General features: G+C 46.8%; 1 protein-coding gene across 1 annotated transcript in view; it reads right to left on the bottom strand.

Annotated features, from left to right (window-relative positions):
* The window catches only part of pik3c2b (phosphatidylinositol-4-phosphate 3-kinase, catalytic subunit type 2 beta), a 118,825-nt gene that overhangs the window by 67,596 nt on the left and 30,661 nt on the right, over positions 1-20,568 (bottom strand). Inside the window, exons 6-11 of the mRNA XM_055654903.1 lie at positions 19,711-19,790; positions 19,419-19,482; positions 18,275-18,421; positions 10,647-10,680; positions 6,224-6,416; positions 840-962 (exon numbers count right to left, since the gene is read on the bottom strand). Of these exons, the coding sequence (XP_055510878.1) occupies positions 840-962; positions 6,224-6,416; positions 10,647-10,680; positions 18,275-18,421; positions 19,419-19,482; positions 19,711-19,790 (641 nt within the window). The remainder of the gene's footprint in view (positions 1-839; positions 963-6,223; positions 6,417-10,646; positions 10,681-18,274; positions 18,422-19,418; positions 19,483-19,710; positions 19,791-20,568) is intronic.

Raw genomic sequence — 20,568 nt, 5'->3', positions numbered from 1 at the left:
TGTACTCCACAATTTGAGATTTGTAATAGAAAAAAAATCACATGTGGTTAAAGTGCACATTGTCAGATTTTATTAAAGGCCATTTTTATACATTTTGGTTTCACCATGTAGAAATTCCAGCTGTGTTTATATATAGTCCCCACATTTCAGGGCACCATAATGGCTTCATCGGTGTATGTAATTGCTCAGGTGTGTTTAATTGCCTCCTTAATGCAGGTATAAGAGAGCTCGCAGCTCTTTTCCCTTTCACCTTAAACCTATGATCTCTGGTTCTTGATTCCTTTACTCTCGGCAAGAGTCTATGTGTGTCTACCCGATCTATTCCTCTCGTCATTTTGTACACCTCTACACAATCACCCCTCATCCTCCTGCGCTCCCAGGAATAGAGACATGCCCTCCCCAACCTCTCCCTGTAGCTCAGGTCCTCGAGTCCTGGTAACATCCTCGTAAATCTTCTCTGCAGACTTTCCAGCATTAGGAGCAGACGAGGGCATTCGATCCAATTTGAGATTCCAGCTACCAAGACAGATGTGTACAGCAATTCGTTCTCCCCCCGCACAATTAAAGCATGGAATAGTCTTCACCCTACCATAGCTACCCAACCAGATGCAACTAAATTTAAAGTAGCTCTTTCTTCCCAAAATTCCTTTCTGGCTTAAGTCTTCCCTCCGCCACCTCCAGTTTAAATTCCATTTGGAATATTTTGGAGGACCAAGGAACCAAGAACCAACCAAGAACAACATCCTTCCTCTAACATGGTGCCGAACACGGAACATAAGTGCTCTGAATGATTCAAGTGAGGGTCAATATATACTTGAGGGAAAGTTTCATTTACTCACTTCTGATCCCAGATGAGGAGATGGAAGAGGTTCTTGTAGGTGTGAGTTTTCTTTGTCTGGAGTTGACTGCAAAGCTCCTTCCCCCCGTGGGTGAGGCCGCACGACAGATAAAAGTCTTCATAACTGCAAAACGAGAAGGAGTAGAATTTAAAATATTTTCAGTGTTTAGACGTTAGAGATGCAGCGTGGAAACAGGCCCATTGGCCCACCGAGTCCGCGCCGACCAGCGATCACCCCGACCCGATCACACTAGCACTATCCTACACACACCCGGGACAACTTACAATTTCAACAAAGCCGTGTTAACCTACAAACCCGCACGTCTTTGGAGTGTGGGACGAAACCGGAGCACCCGGAGAAAACCCACGTAGGTCACGGGGAGAACGTACAAACTCCGTACAGACAGCACCCGTAGTCAGGATCGAACCTGCGTCTCTGGCGCTGTGAGGCAGCGACTCTACCGCTGCGCCACCGTGCCATCAGTCACATTGACAAAAGCAGTCATTCAAAATCCGTGCCGTTCCAAATTTCATTACGCATCCAAGTTCAGCAATATGGAACAACGATTTTGTTTCTAAAATGTATGTTCTCAACCTTAGTCTCAACTTGCATCTCTGTGCAAGAAATTTCCTCCGTTCTGTCACCCGTTAAGGGGCGGCATAGTGGTGCAGCTGGTAGAGTTGCTGCCTCACGCTGCCAGACACCTGGGTTCGATCCTGACCTCGGGTGCTGTCTGTGTGGATTTGGCACAGAGTGGCGGCACGGTGGTAGAGTTGCTGACTTACAGCGCTTGCAGCACCGGAGACGCGAGTTCGATCCCGACCACGGGTGCTGTCTGTACGGGGTTTGGACGTTCTCCCCGTGACCGTGTGGGTTCTCACCGAGATCCTCAGTTTCCTCCCACACTCCAAAGACGTGCAGGTATGTAGGTTAATTGGCCTGGGATTGTATACTTGGTAGAAGTATAAATTGGCCCCAGTATGTGTAGGAGAGTGCAAATGTGCGGGGATCGCTGGTCGGCACGGACTCGGTGGGCCGAAGGGCCTTATTTTCTAAACTAAACTAATTCTACCTGTGACCGGGTGGGATTGCTCCTGACGCTCCGATTCCCTCCTACATCCCAAAGATGTGCAAGCTTGTGAGTTGATTGTAAATTATCCCAAGTGTGTTGGGAGGAGATGAGAAAGCGGGATAATATAAACTAGTGTGAAGAGATGATCGGTGGTCGGGACTGAAGGACCCATTTCCATGCTGCATCGCAAAACACAAAATACTAATGTTTCTTCAAAGGAACCGAAATGAATAAATGCACAGCAGCAAAACAAGGGTTAGTCATTGTCTGCATCTTCAAGGGAGTCATGAAACAAACCAAAGATTATTCATAATGTTACTCATGTTTTTGTCGTTTTTAAGATCCAGGGACGTCATTTCATCAAACGGTGCGGCAGGTTTTTTTTCCGCCACCACATTTAACAGATGATTTGAATAAAGCAACTTTGAAGTAAGGCGCAAATGGAGAGGAGCTGTCAATGCTGCAGGGCAAGGATGACTCACAATGAAACCACATTCTGCTTTTGCAAAGTACGAGTTCCATGTGAAAACGACGCAGACCCGGCCTTTATCTGATGATGGCGGGCGTGTAGGGTGCACAACAACAATACGTAACCAACTTCGAGCCTAACAGGTTGATTTACTGTGTAGGAAGGAACTGCAGATGCGGGTTTAAACACCGAAGGTAGGCGCAAAAAGCTGCGGTAACTCAGCGGGACGGGCAGCATCTCTGGGGAGATGCAACGGGTGATGTTTTGGGTGGAGACCCTTCTTCAGGCTGAGACCGAGTCTGAAGAAGGATCTCGAGCCGAAATGTCACCCACCCATTCCTTCCCTCCGGAGATGCTGCCGGTAGTCCCGCTGAGTTACTACAGCTTTTTGCGTCTATCTTCGGTTTAAACCCACATCTGCACGTTCCTTCCTACTCCAGCTTTTTGTGTTATACTACAGAGTGTTTCCCGTTTACTAACTGGCTAACGGAATGAAGGGATTTGGGGAGAAAGCAGGAACGGGGTGCTGATTCCGGATGATCAGTCTTGATCATGTTGAACGGCCTGCTCCTACACCCGTTTCCTATGTTTCCACAGTCTGGCAAAGTTCTGAGATTCGTGCAACGGAGTCAAGTCATCTTGCGCTGAGAAAGAAGGGGAAAAGGAAGACTGCCCCTCCCCCCGTCCCCCCCCCCCCCCCCCCCCCCCCCCTCCATCCGCTAATCCATGCCTCGAGGGGTGAGGGAGCCAGGAAGTGGCAGAAGGACATCTGTCCATTCTAGATGCCTGCACAGAATACACGTCTCGGCACAGTGCAAGCATGTGACAGGTGCCTGGCGACTCGTGGGGAAGGGGAGAGGGGGGGGGGGGGGGGGGGGGCGGATTACATCTGGGGACAAAGGCCAAAGGGCAAACAGAGTTTCCCAGGGTACATCGTTTATCAGAGCTCCGTCGCCAATCAGCATATATTAGAGTCACACAATGAGCGAGGGGTCCGAGGGGGCACCATGGTTTCTATCGGTCTTTTCTATCGCGGAGCCTCGGAAAGGGAGGGGGAGGGGGAGGGGGGAGGGGGGGGGGGGGGGGGGGGGGGGGGGGGGGGGGGGGGGGGGGGGGGAAAAAACGCACACTGTGGGAAGCTTCCCAAGATTCAAACAAGCAAGCCCCTTTCGGTTACTCCAAAGCAAGTGACAGGTCATCCAGGCATTGGCTGATACCTTCACCCTTCGGACTGAGTCACGCTGCCTCCCGTTTGTTCAGAGGGGATAACATTTTTTTTTTAAACCAGCAAGAAGGTCTATTGTTCACATTGCTGCTCCCAGCATAGGGCAGTGGAGAGGATTAACCCTTTCACCAGCCAATTGTGATTACACAGATGCTCACAGGATCACACGGACTTCTGCCTTGGACAGTTCACCTTGTGTCTGCGATTTGATTCTTTTTATTCAACGGTGCTGCTAGGCACCTACTGGGCACCATCTGCTCTCCTAGGATTTCTCCCCTAGGATATTACTGGTTAGCTATTGAACCAAATGCCTTTAGTCTTGCCCCCCCCCCCTCTCCGAAAAGCATTGATTCTTCAGTTTCAGATTCCCAGGAACCTTGTCTCAGCGACAATTTTTTTTTACATTTGTGGATCTTGCGAGAGAAAGCTGATGAAATGAAGAGTAATAAATAGCATCTTTATCCAAAAGGTGGACACAAAGAGCCGGAGTAACTCAGCGGCGCCAGGCAGCATCTCTGGAGAGAAGGAATAGGTGACGTTTCGGGGTCGAGACCCTTCTTCAGACTGAGTATCAGTGGAGAGGGAACAGAGCGATATGAAGAGGTACAACATAGAAGAAAGCAATGAAAGATATGCAAAGGCAGCAACGATGATCAAGGAAAGGGTGGAGCCCACAATGGTCCATTGTTGGCTGTGGGGACGATGATAACGAGTCATCATCATCAGAGAAACAGTGAAACTCAGAAGGACGACAGTGAAGCTAGCAGGAGAACTAGGGTGGGGGAGGGACGGAAAGAGAGAGAGAGGGGATGCAAAGGCCACTTGAAGTTAGAGAAATCAATACTCATATAGCGTGGTTGTAAGCTGCCCAGGCAAAATATGAGGTTGTTCCTCCAATTTAATGTTTGCCCTCACTCTGACAGTGGAGGAGGTCAAACTGGATGCAGGCCCCAGCCAATGACAATCTGTTGGGTTTCATCAAGAGCCTGTGTTTCGGTGGAAGGTGCCTTTAGCCACAAAGGACACCATAAGAACCAGCTCCTTCATCCTCTGTTTAAGAAGGAACTGCAGATGCTGAAATATCCTTCACTCCATAGATGCTGCTGCACCCGCTGAGTTTGTCTACAAATATATAATTAGTTATTTTCAAGAATCTGGACATGGATGTCAAGACCAATATTTATTGCCCATCCTTACCTGGCTTTGAAGTGAATAGTTTGGACATTTCAGGCAACATACAAGGGGTTGGAGTCACAATATGAGCCAGACTCCAAGTTTTATTCTTGTTTGAAGGCAAGGATCGTGCAGACGGTGGAATCTTGAATAAAACACCAAGTGCTGGAATAACTCTGCGGGTCAGGCAGCATCTCTGGAGGACATATGGATAGGCAACGTTTCGGATTGAGAACCTTCTTCAATGATAGCCTATCCATGTCTTCCAGAGATGCTGCCTGACCCACAGCGTTATTCCAATACTTCAACATTTTTGATTTTGTTTCGTTATTTTCAGCTTGGCAGTCTCGCAACATTTTACAACTAAATTCCTCACCACTCAAAAACCAGAAAGCAGTCCGTTCATCGGCTTAAGACTTAATAGATACAGCGAGGAAACAGGCCCTTCGGCCCACCGAGTCCATGCCGACCAGCACTAGCACTATCCTACCCACTGGAGACAACGTACAATTTTACCAAAATCGATTAACCTACAAACCTGTACATCCTTACGGTGTGGGAGGAAACCAGAGCACCCGGCGAAAACCCACATGGTCACAGGGAGAACGTACAAACTCCGTAGAGACGTATAGATGAGTATAGAAGCTGGGATGTAATGTTAAAATTGTACAAGGCATTGGTGAGACCAAATCTGGAGTATGGGGTACAATTTTGGTCGCCAAATTATAGGAAGGATGTCAACAAAATAGAGAGAGTACAGAGGAGATTTACTAGAATGTTGCCTGGGTTTCAACAACTAAGTTACAGAGATAGGTTGAATAAGTTAGGTCTTTATTCTCTGGAGCGCAGAAGGTTAAGGGGGGACCTGATAGAGGTCTTTAAAATGATGAGAGGGATAGACAGAGTTGATGTGGACAAGCTTTTCCTTTGAGAATAGGGAAGATTCAAACAAGAGGACATGACTTCAGAATTAAGGGACAGAAGTTTAGGGGTAATACGAGGGGGAACTTCTTTACGCAGAGAGTGGTAGCGGTGTGGAATGAGCTCCCAGTGGAAGTGGTGGAGGCAGGTTCATTGGTATCATTTAAAAATAAATTGGATAGGCATATGGATGAGAAGGGAATGGAGGGTTATGGTACGAGTGCAGGCAGGTGGGACTAAGGGGAATAAAATTTGTTCGGCATGGACTTGTAGGGCCGAGATGGCCTGTTTCCGTGCTGTAGTGGTTATATGGTTATATGGTAGACGGCACCTGTAGTTAGGATCGAACCTGGGATCTCTGGCGCTGTAAGGCAGCAGCTCTACCGCTGCACCACCGTGCCGCTCTCTGGGAAGGCCAGGGAAACACTCCCACCCCAATAACACCAATCAATATGTAAACCAGACTAACCCACAACTGATCTCAAACAGGGTAAAGCCAGTGCTTAAGTGATAGGATAAGTTACCTCGCTGCCCACGTGATGGGAATCCTGTGGGCTGCGTAGATGGTGAAAGTAAGAGGGCTATCGATGAGGCGAGCACTCTGCGTTTGGTTATCCTTGCGGCTGGGAGTCGCCGTGTGGAAGTCAGCGTTGAAGCTGTTGCAGTAGAGTTCCACCAGGTCCAAGATGGCTGCGGTTAATGCTTCCCCGATGGAAGCTGCAACGAGAGAAATAAACCGGCATGAAGCTGGCTCCGCCATCGTGCTTCTGGACATCTTTGTCATTTTCCTTCTTACTGGCTCAAAATGCAAAAGAAAGAACTGCAGATGCTGGTAAAATCAGATGGCCCTTGCTTTCTCTCTCCATCCCCATCCCAGTTCTCCCGCTAGTCTTACTGTCTCCACCTTATTCAATCTTTGTCCTGCCCCCTCCCCTGACAACAATCTGAAGAAGGGTCTCGACCTGAAGCGTCACCCATTCCTTCTCTCCAGAGATGCTGCCTGTCCCGCTGTTACTCCAGAACTGTGTCTATCTTTAATGGCTCCTTTGATTTCCCCTGGATTTGACTTCCTTCAGCCTAACAGAGGTGTACGAATGTGTTGGAAGGAACTGCAGATGCTGGTTTGTACCGAAGAGAGACACAAAATGCTGGAAACATAGACAATAGGTGCAGGAGTAGGCCATTCGGCCCTTCGATCCAGCACCACCACTCAATATGATCATCCAAAATCAGTACCCCATTCCTGCTTTTACCCCCACATCCCTGGATTCCGTTAGCCCCAAGAGCTAAATCTAACTCTCTCTTGAAAACTCAGCGGGACAGGCAGCATCTCTGGTGAAAAGGAATGGGTGACGTTTCGGGGAGAAGACACAAACTCCTTACAAACGGCACCCGCGGTCAGGATCGAACCCGCGCCGCTGGTGCTCCAAGGCAGCAGTTGTATTACTGCGCCAACGTGCTGGAAAGACTAAAAATTGAAAGCAATTTTGTGGGAAAGTAACGGATGTTAAGAAACCTAACTAGGTTAGTTAACCATCAAGAAGTACATTTTATATGAACGCACTCACTGTCTGCTTGACACTAAAAGATTCTGATGCAAGGCATAAGATGCCATCCCATCAGTTTTGAATTTGCTTTTTCACACAGAGAGTGGTGAATCTCTGGAACTCTCTGCCACAGAGGGTAGTTGAGGCCAGTTCATTGGCTATATTTAAGAGGGAGTTAGATGTGGCCCTTGTGGCTAAGGGGATCAGGGGGTATGGAGAGAATGCAGGTACGGGATACTGAGTTGGATGATCAGCCATGATCATATTGAATGGCGGTGCAGGCTCGAAGGGCCGAATGGCCTACTCCTGCACCTAATTTCTATGTTTCTATGTTTCTAACCATCAAGAAGTACATTTTATATGAACGCACTCACTATCTGCTTGACCCTAAAAGATTCTGATGCAAGGCATAAGATGCCATCCCATCAGTTTTGAATTTGGTTTAGGTTGGAGAGAGCGCGGAAACAGGCCCTTCGGCCCACTGTGTCCGTGCCGACCAACAACCCCTGCACACTAACACTATCCTACACACACTAGGGACAAATTACAAATTTACCAAAGCCAATTAACCTATAAACCTGCACGTCTTTGTCGTGTGGGGGGAAACCGGAACAGCCGGGGAGAAAACCCACTCGGTCACAGGGAGACTCCGTACAGGCAGCACCCATGGTCGGGATCGAACCTGGGTCACTGGCTCTGTAAGGCAGCAACTCCACCGCTGTGCTGATTTCCATGAAAGATTTAGAGAGATGACGTCACATTACAATTGGAAGAAAAAAAAACACATTAATTCCCCTTATTTCCTTTGGGATCACTTTCCCACAGTGCGGGTTACCAGGACGTTTCACAATACACCCTCATTGTAATCAGAACTGGAAAGCCTGGCTGCGTTCTTCCAATGGGGGAAAAAAACAAGGCTTGTCTTGACTTGTATGTTCTGCAGAGATTAAGCTTCAAAATCAGTGACAATAATTATGGCTCTAATTAGTACTTCCAACTCACTCACCCGGTGAAAAGGGTCCCTTTGGTGCCAAAGGCATCCAGCAATCTCCCAAAGAGAACCATTTCTGAAGCCCCTGTCCCATTTTTCGGCGTCTACAGGCGACTAGGGTGTCGCCACGTGGTCGCGGGGTGACGCAAGTAAGGCCGAGAGTAGTCTCCTCAAGTCGCCTAAAGAGTCGTAACGTTTTTCTGGTCACCGCTGGATTTTGAAATGTTCAAAACCTTTCGGCGACTGTGGGCTTGACGTAGGTGTTGTCGTAGGTTGTCGCCAAGATGACGTAGGTTGTCGCCAAGATGACGTAGGTTGTCGCCAGGTGACGTTGGATGCCGCCGGGATGCTGACTTTGGAGAATTCCATTGGCGACTACCTACGTCAACTAGCGACAGGTACCGGCGACTGAATTGTCTTCAGTTGCCACCAACAGGGTCGTAGCTCGTCGTGGGTGGACGTAGGTTGACTTCGGTTGTCACCTGTGTGGTCGTAAGTTGTCAAAGGTGGATGTCCTAATGGGTCGTTGGTTGCCAGTAGCCGACTAGGTGGTGGGTTGTCGTAGACATTGTCGTGGGGGGGGGGGTCCAATCGCTGCTTATTCGGCGACCTGCTACCACTGTGACAGTCGCCAAACAAAATCACCTCAGTGGGACGGGGGCTTTAATCATTCAATGAGATCATTGTGAAGAAGGACCCCGACTCAAAACGTCAACTATCCATTTTCTCCGGAGATGTTAGAAACATAGAAAATAGGTGCAGGTGGAGGCCATTCGGCCCTTCGAGCCAGCACCGCCATTCATTGTGATCATGGCTGATCGCCCCCTATCAATAACCCATCCCTGCCTTCTCCCCATATCCACTGATTCCACTAGCCCCTAGAGCACTATCTAACTTTCTCTTAAATCCATCCAGTGACTTGGGCTCCACTGCCCTCTGTGGCAGGGAATTTCCACAAATTCACAAATCTCTGGGTGAAAAAGTTTTTTCTCACCTCAGTCTTAAATGACCTCCCCTTTATTCTGTCTGACCTGCTGAGTTACTCCAGCACTTTATGTCTTTTTGCATATTAATCAGCATCTGCAGTTCTTTGTTTCTACAAGGTGCTTCTTTTGTGTAATAAAACCGGAAAATTATCAGCAGCCTAGGTCCAGGACCCTCCTCCAGGACCTATTTTCTTCTATTTCTTTATCTAACATTCAGTGTGGATAAAAAAAAGAGGTGGTGCAAATGTCGGTATTCAATGTCCATTCAGAGTGCAGCAAACCTGACTGATTTTCATCATCCATCGACACAGGAGACATTTCGGGTTGGAACCCGTCTTCAGACCAAGAACCATGCGTCCAGCCAGAAAACCAGCATCTGCATTTTTTTCCTGCACACTAAAGGACCTGTCCCACTTGGCGATGTTTTCGGTGACTGCCAGCATCATTGACTGGCGTATCAGGTCAGCGAAAAATTCGCGGCGTGATGGCGGCATGATGGCGAATGGCGCGCGGTGTTTTTTTCAAGTGTCGTAGCATTTTTCTTGTCGCTGCCGGATTTTGAAATGTTCAAAATCTTTTGGCGACGCTGATATGATGCCGGCTGTCGCCGAAAAAAATTGCCAAGTGGGACAGGCCCTTAACCCTGTTCCTATGGCATAGGGGAAGCCTGCATAAAAATACAAGAAGCCCAAACAGCAGCAGCTGTGAGGGAATGAGGAGGGACGATCACAACGTCAAGGGGGTGTTCTGACACATCTTGCCAGGCTGTACATCACTTGTGCTTGTCCAGATGGCAAGAGGCTGGTACAGGAAGGAAGTCTTTTTCAAATGTTTCTTTTGGTGTGAATTTCAGAAACAAAGCCGATTATTTATTTCTTTCCTGTTCTCAATCATTTCCTTCCAGCAGCTTTGACGGGAAGCTCAGTGCACAAAGACCATTCACTCAGCCCCAATGCTGAATGTACAGGAACCTTCAGCATGCCCACCGCACCAATGGCATCAACTGGTCTGTACACATTCGTCCAAGCTAGAAGATCCCAGCCATTACTCCAGGTCAGTGCTGATGTAGCTGGAGTTTGACAAAAGGTCAGAGGTAAGGGGGAGGTACCTGGGCGTTCTTGTACACCGGCCACTGAAAGTTGGCGTGCAGGTCCAGCAGGCAGTGAAGAAAGCTAATGGAATGTTGGCCTTCATAACAAGAGGATTTCAGTATAGGAGTAAAGAGGTTCTTCTGCAGTTGTATAGGGCTCTGGTGAGACCACATCTGGAGTATTGTGTACAGTTTTGATCTCCTAATTTGAGGAAGGACATCCTTGTGATTGAGGCAGTGCAGCGTAGGTTCACGCATTTTGAGGAGTTTAATGGACTAAATCAAACTACCATCAAACTATACAGAGTGAATGGAAAATGCCTAATTACATACCTCGCGTCTCTTTTCTTGCCAACATGCAAGGATCCTGCAGAAATATGAAAGGATATAAATTAACCAAATTGCAGGACATATAACACAAACACAGAATATAGGTGCAGGGGCAACTCAGCGGGTCAGGCAGCGTCTCTGGAGATTAAGGATGGGGGACGTTTCCGGTTGGGACCCCTTTACAGACTGGTAGTTTCGGGGAGGGAACTGGAGGTAAGAAAAGGTCAGATCCAAAGCAGGGCCGGCAATAACTGGCCAAGGAAGGGTGGAGCCCACAATGGCCCATTGTTGGCTGGGGATGGTGTGATAATGAAGGGATACCAGGATGCCGATGGCCCCGACCACGGGTGAACAAAGGAGGAGAACTGACTGAACTTTGTTGCCTTCCATCACAGTGGAGAATGCTGTGGTGGATGTTTGTGTTCAATCTTGTTGTGTATTGTGTGTTCTTTTTAAGTGTGTCGCTGCTGGCAAATTCATTTCACTGCACCTTTAGGTGCATGTGACAAATAAAATTGACTTTGACTATGAACGATGCGAACAGTGGGACTAGTAGGACAAGTCGGATGGGGGAGGTGGGGAGATGGGGAGGGAGGGAATCAAAGGATTACTTGAAATTAGAGAAACCAATGTTGATATTGCTGGTTTGTAGGCTGCTCAAGGGGAATACGAGGTGCTGTTCCTCCAATATGTTTGTGGGCTCATTCTGACAGTGGAGGAGGCCCAGGACAGAAAGCTCAGTATGGGAATGGGTAGGGGAGTTCAAATGTTTGTCAACTGGGAGATTGTGTAGGCCAAGGAGGACTGGACGCAAGTGTCCAGTGAAACTATTGCCAAGTGTGCGTTTGGCCTCGCCAATATATAGGAGCCCACACCGAGAAAAATGATGAGGTTGAAGGAGGTGCAAACACCCTGGGCTTCAGACTTTAGCTACAAGCTCTACAACAATAGGGATACTTTGAGGAATACAACTACATATTAAATTAGAACACAACATGATTTTACACCCGAGAGTTTTTAATTAGAAAATTCTCCACATTGTATTCCAGTGAAGAATGAATGAAAAACTTGTTTCTTCAGTTCCATTGCCCAACAGTGAGATGCTCCAAGGCAGTCTCGAGACACATCTGAAGCGTGATCAGTGTTGTTATGAGTCTTTGAGTCATACAGCGTGGAAACAGGCCGATCGCCCCAACTTGCCCACACCGACCAACATGTCCTATCTACACTAGTTCCACCTTCCTGTATTTGGCCCATGTCCCTCCAAACCCGTCCTACCCAGGTACCTGTCTAATCTTTTTTTTTTTTTTAAACAGTGCAATAGTCCCTGCCTCAACTACCTTCTCTGTCAGCTTGTTCCATACACCCACCACCCTGTGTGTGAAAAAGTTGCCCATTAAATCTTTCCCCCTTCACCTTAAACCTATATCCACTGTTTCTCATAGAAACATCGAAAATAGGTGCAGGAGTAGGCCATTCGGTCCTTCGAGCCTGCACCGCCATTCAATATGATCATGGCTGATCATCCAACTCGGTATTCTGTACCTGCCTTCTCTCCATACCCCCTGATCCCTTTAGCCACAAGGGTCACATCTAACTCCCTCTTAAACATAGGCAATGAACTGGCCTCAACCACCCTCTGTGGCAGAGAATTCCACAGATTCACCACTCTCTATGTGAAAAATGTTCTCATCGGTTCCCCTTCTCTAGGCAAAAGAACCTGGGCATCCGATATCCTTGTTTTGTTTAGGAAATGCCACAACTGCCTTGTGCACATCTAGTATCTATGAATAGTATTGACCAGGTAACATGCCTTATGTGCTGATTGAGGGATATATGTTGGCCAGAAAACCAATCGCGTTTCCATGCACTTGTTTGAAATAGTGCCATGGGACCTTTCGCATGGCGAGTTTCTAATGCAAGTCACATGAAGGACATACAATTCCCGATGGCAGGGGTAAGCAAAGAAATGAGCCAGCTGTTTTACTGCAATGTTGCATGTTCATGGGTCATTTTTTCACGCTGGGACCCCACAGGAGCAGAACTTCAAAGAAATGTCGCATGAATGACCCCTGCGGTCAGCAGCTCAACTTTTTAAGGAAACCAAAAGTAGTAAAACAATATCTTCTAGATTAATACGTTAATAAATGCCATGGAAAATGCCAAGGCAATGACGATACAGATTTAAAATAATGAGGGGAAAATCTGGGACTGAAAGGACAAACCATTCCCCAGCTCTGGATGCCAGGTACAACTCGTTCCACCTCAGCAGTGATTAAAACACGGAATTGATGGAATTGTGGCGGTGAAAAAAAGTGCGCAGGAAGGAACCGCAGATGCTGGTTTATACCGAATAGAGACACAAAATGCAGGAGTAACTCAGTGGGTCAGGCAGCATCTCTGGAGAAAAGGAATAGGTGACATTTTGGGCTGTGAAGAAGGGTCTCGACCCGAAACGTCACCTATTCCTTTTGTCCCGAGATGCTGCCTGACCCGCTGAGTTACTCCAGCATTTTGGGTCAATCAATAGGGTGATTTCACGAAAGGTCACTGGAGCGTAGATCCGCACCCACGTGACCGTGGGTCAGGTGGGTTTTAACATGCAAAATGAAAACGCTTCTGAAGCTACATTTACCATTTAAATAATCGTAAACTATCAATGTGTCTTGAAATAAATTTTACTCAGATGCAAGCTAAGGAATGGGATAATTGTCAGATGTTAGTTGGACAAAATTAGGACATTTTATTATTTGTCAAAATATATTTCTCAATGTTTCTTGTTTAAAGCCTGCACAATCACCCAAACTACTTATTTATTTATTTATTTATTTATCGTCTAATAACAGACAAGCCTGCAGCATGGTCTGTACATGGTCTGTACATGGTCGTTGCAGTCTTCGGGGGGGAAGCGGCCGCTTCAGTCCTGGCCGCTGATGGATGTTCACCGACGCCGATGATCCAGCTTCACGGCAAGAGGGCCTGAAGACACCGGGCTGGCTGAGGAGGCCAGATATAGGCCCCGACCTCGGGTGGACTATGAGGGGGAGAACTGGATATTTTTGGTGCCTTCCCTCACAGTGAATTCTGCTGTGGGGGGACGTTTCATGTTGATTTCTATAGTGTACTGTTTCTGTGTCTTTTTTCTTTTTCTCTTTTTTCTCTTTTTTCGATTTGTATGGATTTATTGCATTGATCTGTTCAATTAATTTAATCAATCTCTGTAAAGCACTTTGGCTCAAATACTGGTTTTGTTGAAAAGTGCTATATAAATAAATATTATTATTATATTATTATTATTATGGAATGATGTCAACAATCCTGAATTTGGCAAATAATAAAATGTCCTAATTTTGTCCAACTTAACAGCTGACAATTATCCCATTCCTTAGCTTGCATCTGAGTAAAATTTATTTCAAAACGCATTGACAGTTTACGATTATTTAAATGGTAAATGTAGCTTCTGAAGCGTTTTCATTTTGCATGTTAAAACCCACCTGAGAACCATGGGCGATTTTGCAATTTTACTGACGGATTTTTCACTTTTAAAACTTTTCATATAACAAATGAATAAAGATTAAAAAGTCAATAATGCCTTACTTTTGATGAAATGCAGCGAGCAAACGCGATAATTCCCGATATTTTGGATCTTTAAATCTCCACGACAAATGTCCGCTAAGCACTTCCGCTGTTTTTGCACCTTCAGCTCCCTCTTAGTTTCTATCTTTTTTTTGGACTGTAAATCTAGGTAGCTGTGCCTCACAGTCACCCCGACTGGCACAGTAAATTGCAGCTCAAAAACTGGCCGTTTTCGATGTTTTTAACGGGTGTGAAAGTGCGTGTTTTCCCCATTCACTAACATGTACCAGAAGTACCAAGTGTCCTCCAGTTAAAATTTTCAGTCACGTGGGTGCGGATCTACGCTCCAGTGACCTTTCGTGAAATCACCCTATAGAACAGGAAGAGGCCCTTCAGCCCACAGTGTCTGCATTTCGCTGAACACCTCCACTCAGTCCGTGTTAACCAACCTGATCTCCCGGTTGCTCAGCGCTTCAACTCCCCCTCCCATTCCCAATCTAACCTTTCTGTCCTGGGTCTCCCCCATGGTCAGAGTGAGGCCCAGCGCAAATTGGAAGAACAGCACCTCATATTTCGCTTGGGATATTTACACCCCAGTGGTATGAACCAAAGATCTTTGGTATGAACATTGACTTCTCTAATTTCAGATAGTCCTTCCTTTCTCCCTCCTTCCCCTCCCCCTTCCCAGTTCTCCCACAATTCCTACTGTCTCCCCTACTTCCTTCCTTAACCCCCCCCCCCCCCCCCCCCGACATTAGTCTGAAGAAGGGTCTCGACCTGAAACGTCACCTATTCCTTCTCTCCATAGATGCTGCCTCACCCGCTGAGTTTCTCCAGCATTTTTTTTTCTACTTGTATTGCTGGTTGAGCATATAGACCAATATCCAGCAACTTGTTCATCAAAACTTGTGATGAGAGAGGTATTTAGGGAAGACATTGATTCCGAGCCAATTTCCCTCATCCTCTGCGTTAGTGCTGCTAATATGTAGGAGGTTTACTAACTCTTCCAATACTTTAAAAAACGTGGAGAGTTTTCAGAATAGAACCCTGGTGAGAACAGTTACTGAAAAGCCTGAATCTTGCGAAAAATGGAGAGGATTCCTTCATTATTTACGGCATGGATAAAAACATCAGCCTTAACATTACTGAGACTGGGTGCAATATTGCTTGTTAGGTGGCAATGTGAGTTCAACAGCAACACCTCGCCCCAACCTCCGAAGTTCGTCCTGAACATTGGGGCTGAAAGTCCAATTTGTTCGCTGGCCGTAAAAATTACTAAATGCGCCAGGTGAAATGTGTTTTATCTACAGCATATGGCAGGTGGCAAGTCGACGATGCTTCCAACTGCATGTGACTCATCCCACAAGGAAAAGCTGAGAATACCTGACGTGTGCAATCTTACCCGCATCTGTTGGTTCATCTGGAGGGCAAGTTTGCTATATGGGCCTGTCCCACTTATGCAACTTTTTGGGCGACTGCCGGCACCCATCATAGGCCGTTGCAAATCGCCGGAAATTTTCAACATGTTGAAAATCCAGCTGCGACCAGAAAGATGCTTCGATTCATTGGACGACTGAGGAGACCCTTCGGCCCAACTCGCCCACTCGGACCGACATGCCCCATCTATGCTAGTCCCACCTGCCTGCTCTTGGCCCATAACCCTCTAAACCTATCCCTATCCATGTACCTGCCCAACTCACGACCATACAGGTGACACGTCGCGGGGTGAGGCCTGTAATCTCGTCAATAGTTGCCCAAAGAGTCGTACCTTGTTCTGGTCGCCGCTGAATTTTCAACGTGTTGAAAATTTTTGGCGACCTGCAACGACCTATGACGGGTGCCGGCAGTCGCCGAAAAAGTCGCGTAAGTGGGACAGGCCAATTAGTCACACAATGACAAATGGGAGGGGAATTAAATTTGGGTAGGAATCTTGAAAATCATGCTGCTCTAACAGGATGTTAACAGATGCTTACTGACAACGTCTACCCTATTGGAGACCCTTGGACTATCTTTCATCGGACTTTACCTTGCACTAAACGTTATTCCCTCACCCTGTACTGTATGTACACTGTGGATGGCTTGATTGTAACCATGCATAGTCTTTGCTCTGACTGCATAGCATGCAGCAAAAAAACTTTTCACTGCACCTCAGTACGCATGACAATAAACTAAACTCAGTGTCACTAAATATCACTGAACCAGGTGTCAACTTCTTTACATAGGTGAGAACCACCGCAGGCTCGACGATTGTTTCACTGAATACCTCCGCTCAATCCGTCTTAACCTACCTAATCTCCCGGTGGCCCAGCACTTCAATTCCCCCTCCCATTCCCAATCTGACCTTTCTGTCCTGGGCCTCCTCCATTATCAGAGTGAGGCCCAGCGCAAATTGGAGGAACAGCAGCTCATATTTTGCTTGGGTAATTTATGAACATTGACGTCTCTAACTTCAGATAGCCCTTGCTTTCTCTCTCCACCCCCTTCCCCTTCCCAGTTCTCCCACCAGTCTTACTGCCTCCACCTTATTCTATCTTTGTCCCACCCCCTCCTCTGACATCAGTCTGAAGAAGGGTCTCGACCCGAAACGTCACTCATTCCTTCTCTCCAGAGATGTTGCCCCAACCTCTGAGTTACTCCAGCATTTTGTGTCTCCCTTCGATTTAAACTAGCATCTGCAGTTCTTTCTTACACGTCACTCAAATATCATGTGGACACGGTGAGCGACTAATAGACAATAGACAATAGGTGCAGGAGGCCATTCGGCCCTTCGAACCAGCACCGCCATTTAATGTGAACATGGCTGATCATCCCCAATCAGTACCCCGTTCCTGCCTTCTCCCCATATCCCCCTACTCCGCTATTTTTAAGAGCCTTATCTAGCTCTTGAAAGCATCCAGAGAACCTGCCATCACTGAGGCAGAGAATTCCACAGACTCACAAATCTCTGTGAGAAAAAGAGTTTCCTCGTCTCCGTTCTAAATAGCTTACTCCTTATTCTTCAACTGTGGCCCCGGTTCTGGACTCCCCCAACATCGGGAACATATTTCCTGCCTCTAGCGTGTCCAAATAGCTACCAATCAGTGACAATAATAAACAAAACTAAACACTAAAGCAGCCTGGGGCGTGATAGTTTTGCAGAAGGCAGTGGAAACGTGCAAGCATCTTTATTTTATTGTGGTTAAAAGAAGATTGAAAAGCCTTCTGTCATTAGCCAGGAAGCGCAGAGCTGAGGACACAACACCAGAGGAAACGCAGTAGGTTGCATGCCATCTCCATCCAACTAATCAGCACAAGACAGGTCACCCAGAAATAGAATCACAGGATTAAAAATAGCTAAAGAGGAAGAAAGTTAGTTTCAACAAACAGAGATATTTACTCATCTACTGAATAGAGTCAGAGTCATAGAGAATGGAAACAGGCCCTTTGGCCCAGGTTGCCCACTCCCACCGACATGCCCCATCTATACTAGTCCCACCTGCCTGCTCTAGGCCCATAACCCTATAAACCTATCCTATCCATGTACCTGCCCAACTGTCTTTTAAGGGTGGGAGATTGCAACCTTCACGTGGTCCACCCGGTTTCGACTAATGCAATCAACCCGATGTGCACAAACAAAAGATCAAATTGGCCTTCAACTTTAGGCTGTGCACGCCTTACGCAAGAAGAAGACTGTCTTTGAAACGTTATAATACCTCCAACTACCTCCATTGGCAGCTCAATCCATACACCTACCTACCATTATGTAAAATAAAGTTACCCCTCAGGTTCCTAATAATTCTTTCCCCCCTCACCTTAAACCTATGTTATTTGGTTTTTGATTCCCCTACCCTGGGCAAAGAACTGTGTATTTACCCGATCAGCCATGATCACATTGAATGGCAGTACTGGCTCGAAGGGCTGAATGGCCTACTCCTGCACCTATTGTCTATTGCGATCATGATTTTGTACACCTTTGTAAGTTCACAACTTTTTGAAGGACGTATTAAAAGGATGGAGGAAAACATGGTCAGGATTTGGGAGACGAGGAGCGAATGGAAAGAGGTTTCCGTCCGTACCTTCTGTGTCCTGGGATGCAGTCGGGAGGGGCAGGGCGGCAACTGGTTCAAAGCATTGGTTATCTCTTGTGTTTCAATCGAGGCCAGTGCATTGCAAATTGCCATCACGGACTGCACCACCCTTTCGGCTTGCTGTGAATGTTCAGCCTGCAGGGAACAAAAATACTTTAGATAAACAAGAGCAATAGCAAAGTGCTTACACACTTCCCCAGCTTAGCAACGGAACATAGCCTGCCTAATGTAGGCGTGAGGAACTGCAAACACTAGTTTACAAACAAAAAGATACAACGTGCTGGAGTATCTCGGTGGGTCAGGCAGCATCTCCTTTCCAGCACAAGAGGGCCCAGCCTCAGAATAAAAGGATGAATCTTCAGAAAGTTGATGAGGATGAATTTCGTTAATCAGGGGGTGACAAATCTGTGGAATTCATTGCCAAAGACGGCAGTGGAGACCATGAAATTGGGTGTTTTTAATGCGGAGATTGATAGGTTTTTGATTAGGAAGGGCGTCAGAGGTTACGGGCAGAAGGCAGGAGAATGCGGTTTAGAGGGGAAAATAGATCAGCCATGAATGAATAGCAGTACAGACTCAATGGGCCAAATGGCCTTATTCTGTTCCTATGTCTTATCCTGTCCATAAGTTCAAAGAGCACGGTTTTGCCATTCAGCCCATCAAGTCTACTACGGCACTGGTATGATTGTAAATTGTCCCTAGGGTGTAGGATACTGTTAGTGTGGGGGGGATTGCTGGTCGGTACACTAATCAGCGATCCCCGTAAGCAGCGATTCCATGCACTAATACTATCCTACACACACCAGAGACAATTTATAATTTTACCGAAGCCAATTAACTTACAAACCTGCACGTCTTTGGAGTGCGGGAGGAAACCGGAGCACCCGAAGAAAACCCACGCAGTCACAGGGAGAACGTACAAACTCTGTACAGACAGCACCAATAGTCAGGATCAAAACTTGGCGCTGTGAGGCAGCAACTCTGCCACTGTGCCGGATCAAAATGATCAAAGAGATAACACTTAACATTGTTAATACTGAGCAGCTTTGCGTGCCATACATCGAGCATAAATATAATCACAGATCTTCCCAGAACAATAGTCAAAGCATTGCCCTGCTGCCAACAAACGTACCTCTGCCAGCAGAAAACTATCCAACTCATTCTGGTAGGTGTTGAAGAGAAGAGTCAGAGCTTGCCTGCATGAAAGTAAAAAATATATAAATAAATACAAATTAAACAGCCAATGAAACATGTAGACATAAGGAACTGCAGATGCTGGTATACCAAAAAAGACAATACGTGCTGGAGTAACTCAGCAAGTCACACAGCATCTCTGGAGAACATGGCTAGGCATCGTTTCGAGCCAGGTAGACACAAGGAACTGCAGATGCTGGTTTACCACTGAAGTCCATGCATACTCTCACCTGGTTATGGTCTGCTTTAAGGGTCTTTCTTGTAGGTGGATGTAGTGATTAAGAGTTGATGGACTTTTGTCATCACTGGCCTGTGAAAACACAAAGTATTAGTTGGACCTAAAATAGATCCATTTACTCTCCTCGCCTGTTGATGGAAGTGTGGAAGCAACATGTCCCCCAAGGAACGTACAGACAGAGGAAGAAGGGGGTGTCATTAACTTCACTACCAATTTCCATCTTGCACTCAAATCCACTTGGACCATCTCCGACATCTCCCTTCTATTTCTCGATCTCACCGTCTCCATCACAGGAGATAGACTATCGACCGACATCTATTATAAACCGACTGAATCCCACAGCTATCCAGACTACACTTCCTCCATCTCTGCCTCTTGCAAAGACTGTATTCCCCCCCCCCCCCCTCCCCTACTACCAATTCCCCCGTCTATGCCGCATCTGCGCCCAAGATGAGATGTTCCATACCAGGACATCCAAGATGTTCTGATTCTTTTGGGAACAGGGGGGGTTCCCCTCTAACATCAAAGACGAGGCCCTCACATGTGTCTCCTCGGTATCCCGTAGCTCCGCTCCTGCTCCCCTCCCCCAGTCGCACAAGGGACTGAGTCCCCCTAGTCCTCACCTTTCACCCCATAATATCATTCATGATTTATGTTAGAAATCCGAGAAGAAGGATTATTTGATTGGAAAAGGTTCAGTGACAAGACAACATGTAATGAAATCGCAAGAGATCCATGTGAGCAGAATTAGCATCTCCTGGGTGATACACTCTTAGCATTTACATTTAAGGGCAGGAAAAGTTTAGAGGCATACAACTCAAATTTAGCTAGAATACACGCTAGAATTTTG

Source organism: Leucoraja erinacea, chromosome 24 (genome assembly GCF_028641065.1).
Source record: "Leucoraja erinacea ecotype New England chromosome 24, Leri_hhj_1, whole genome shotgun sequence".
NCBI lineage: Eukaryota > Metazoa > Chordata > Chondrichthyes > Rajiformes > Rajidae > Leucoraja > Leucoraja erinaceus.
This window is presented reverse-complemented; position numbering and strand designations above follow the sequence as displayed.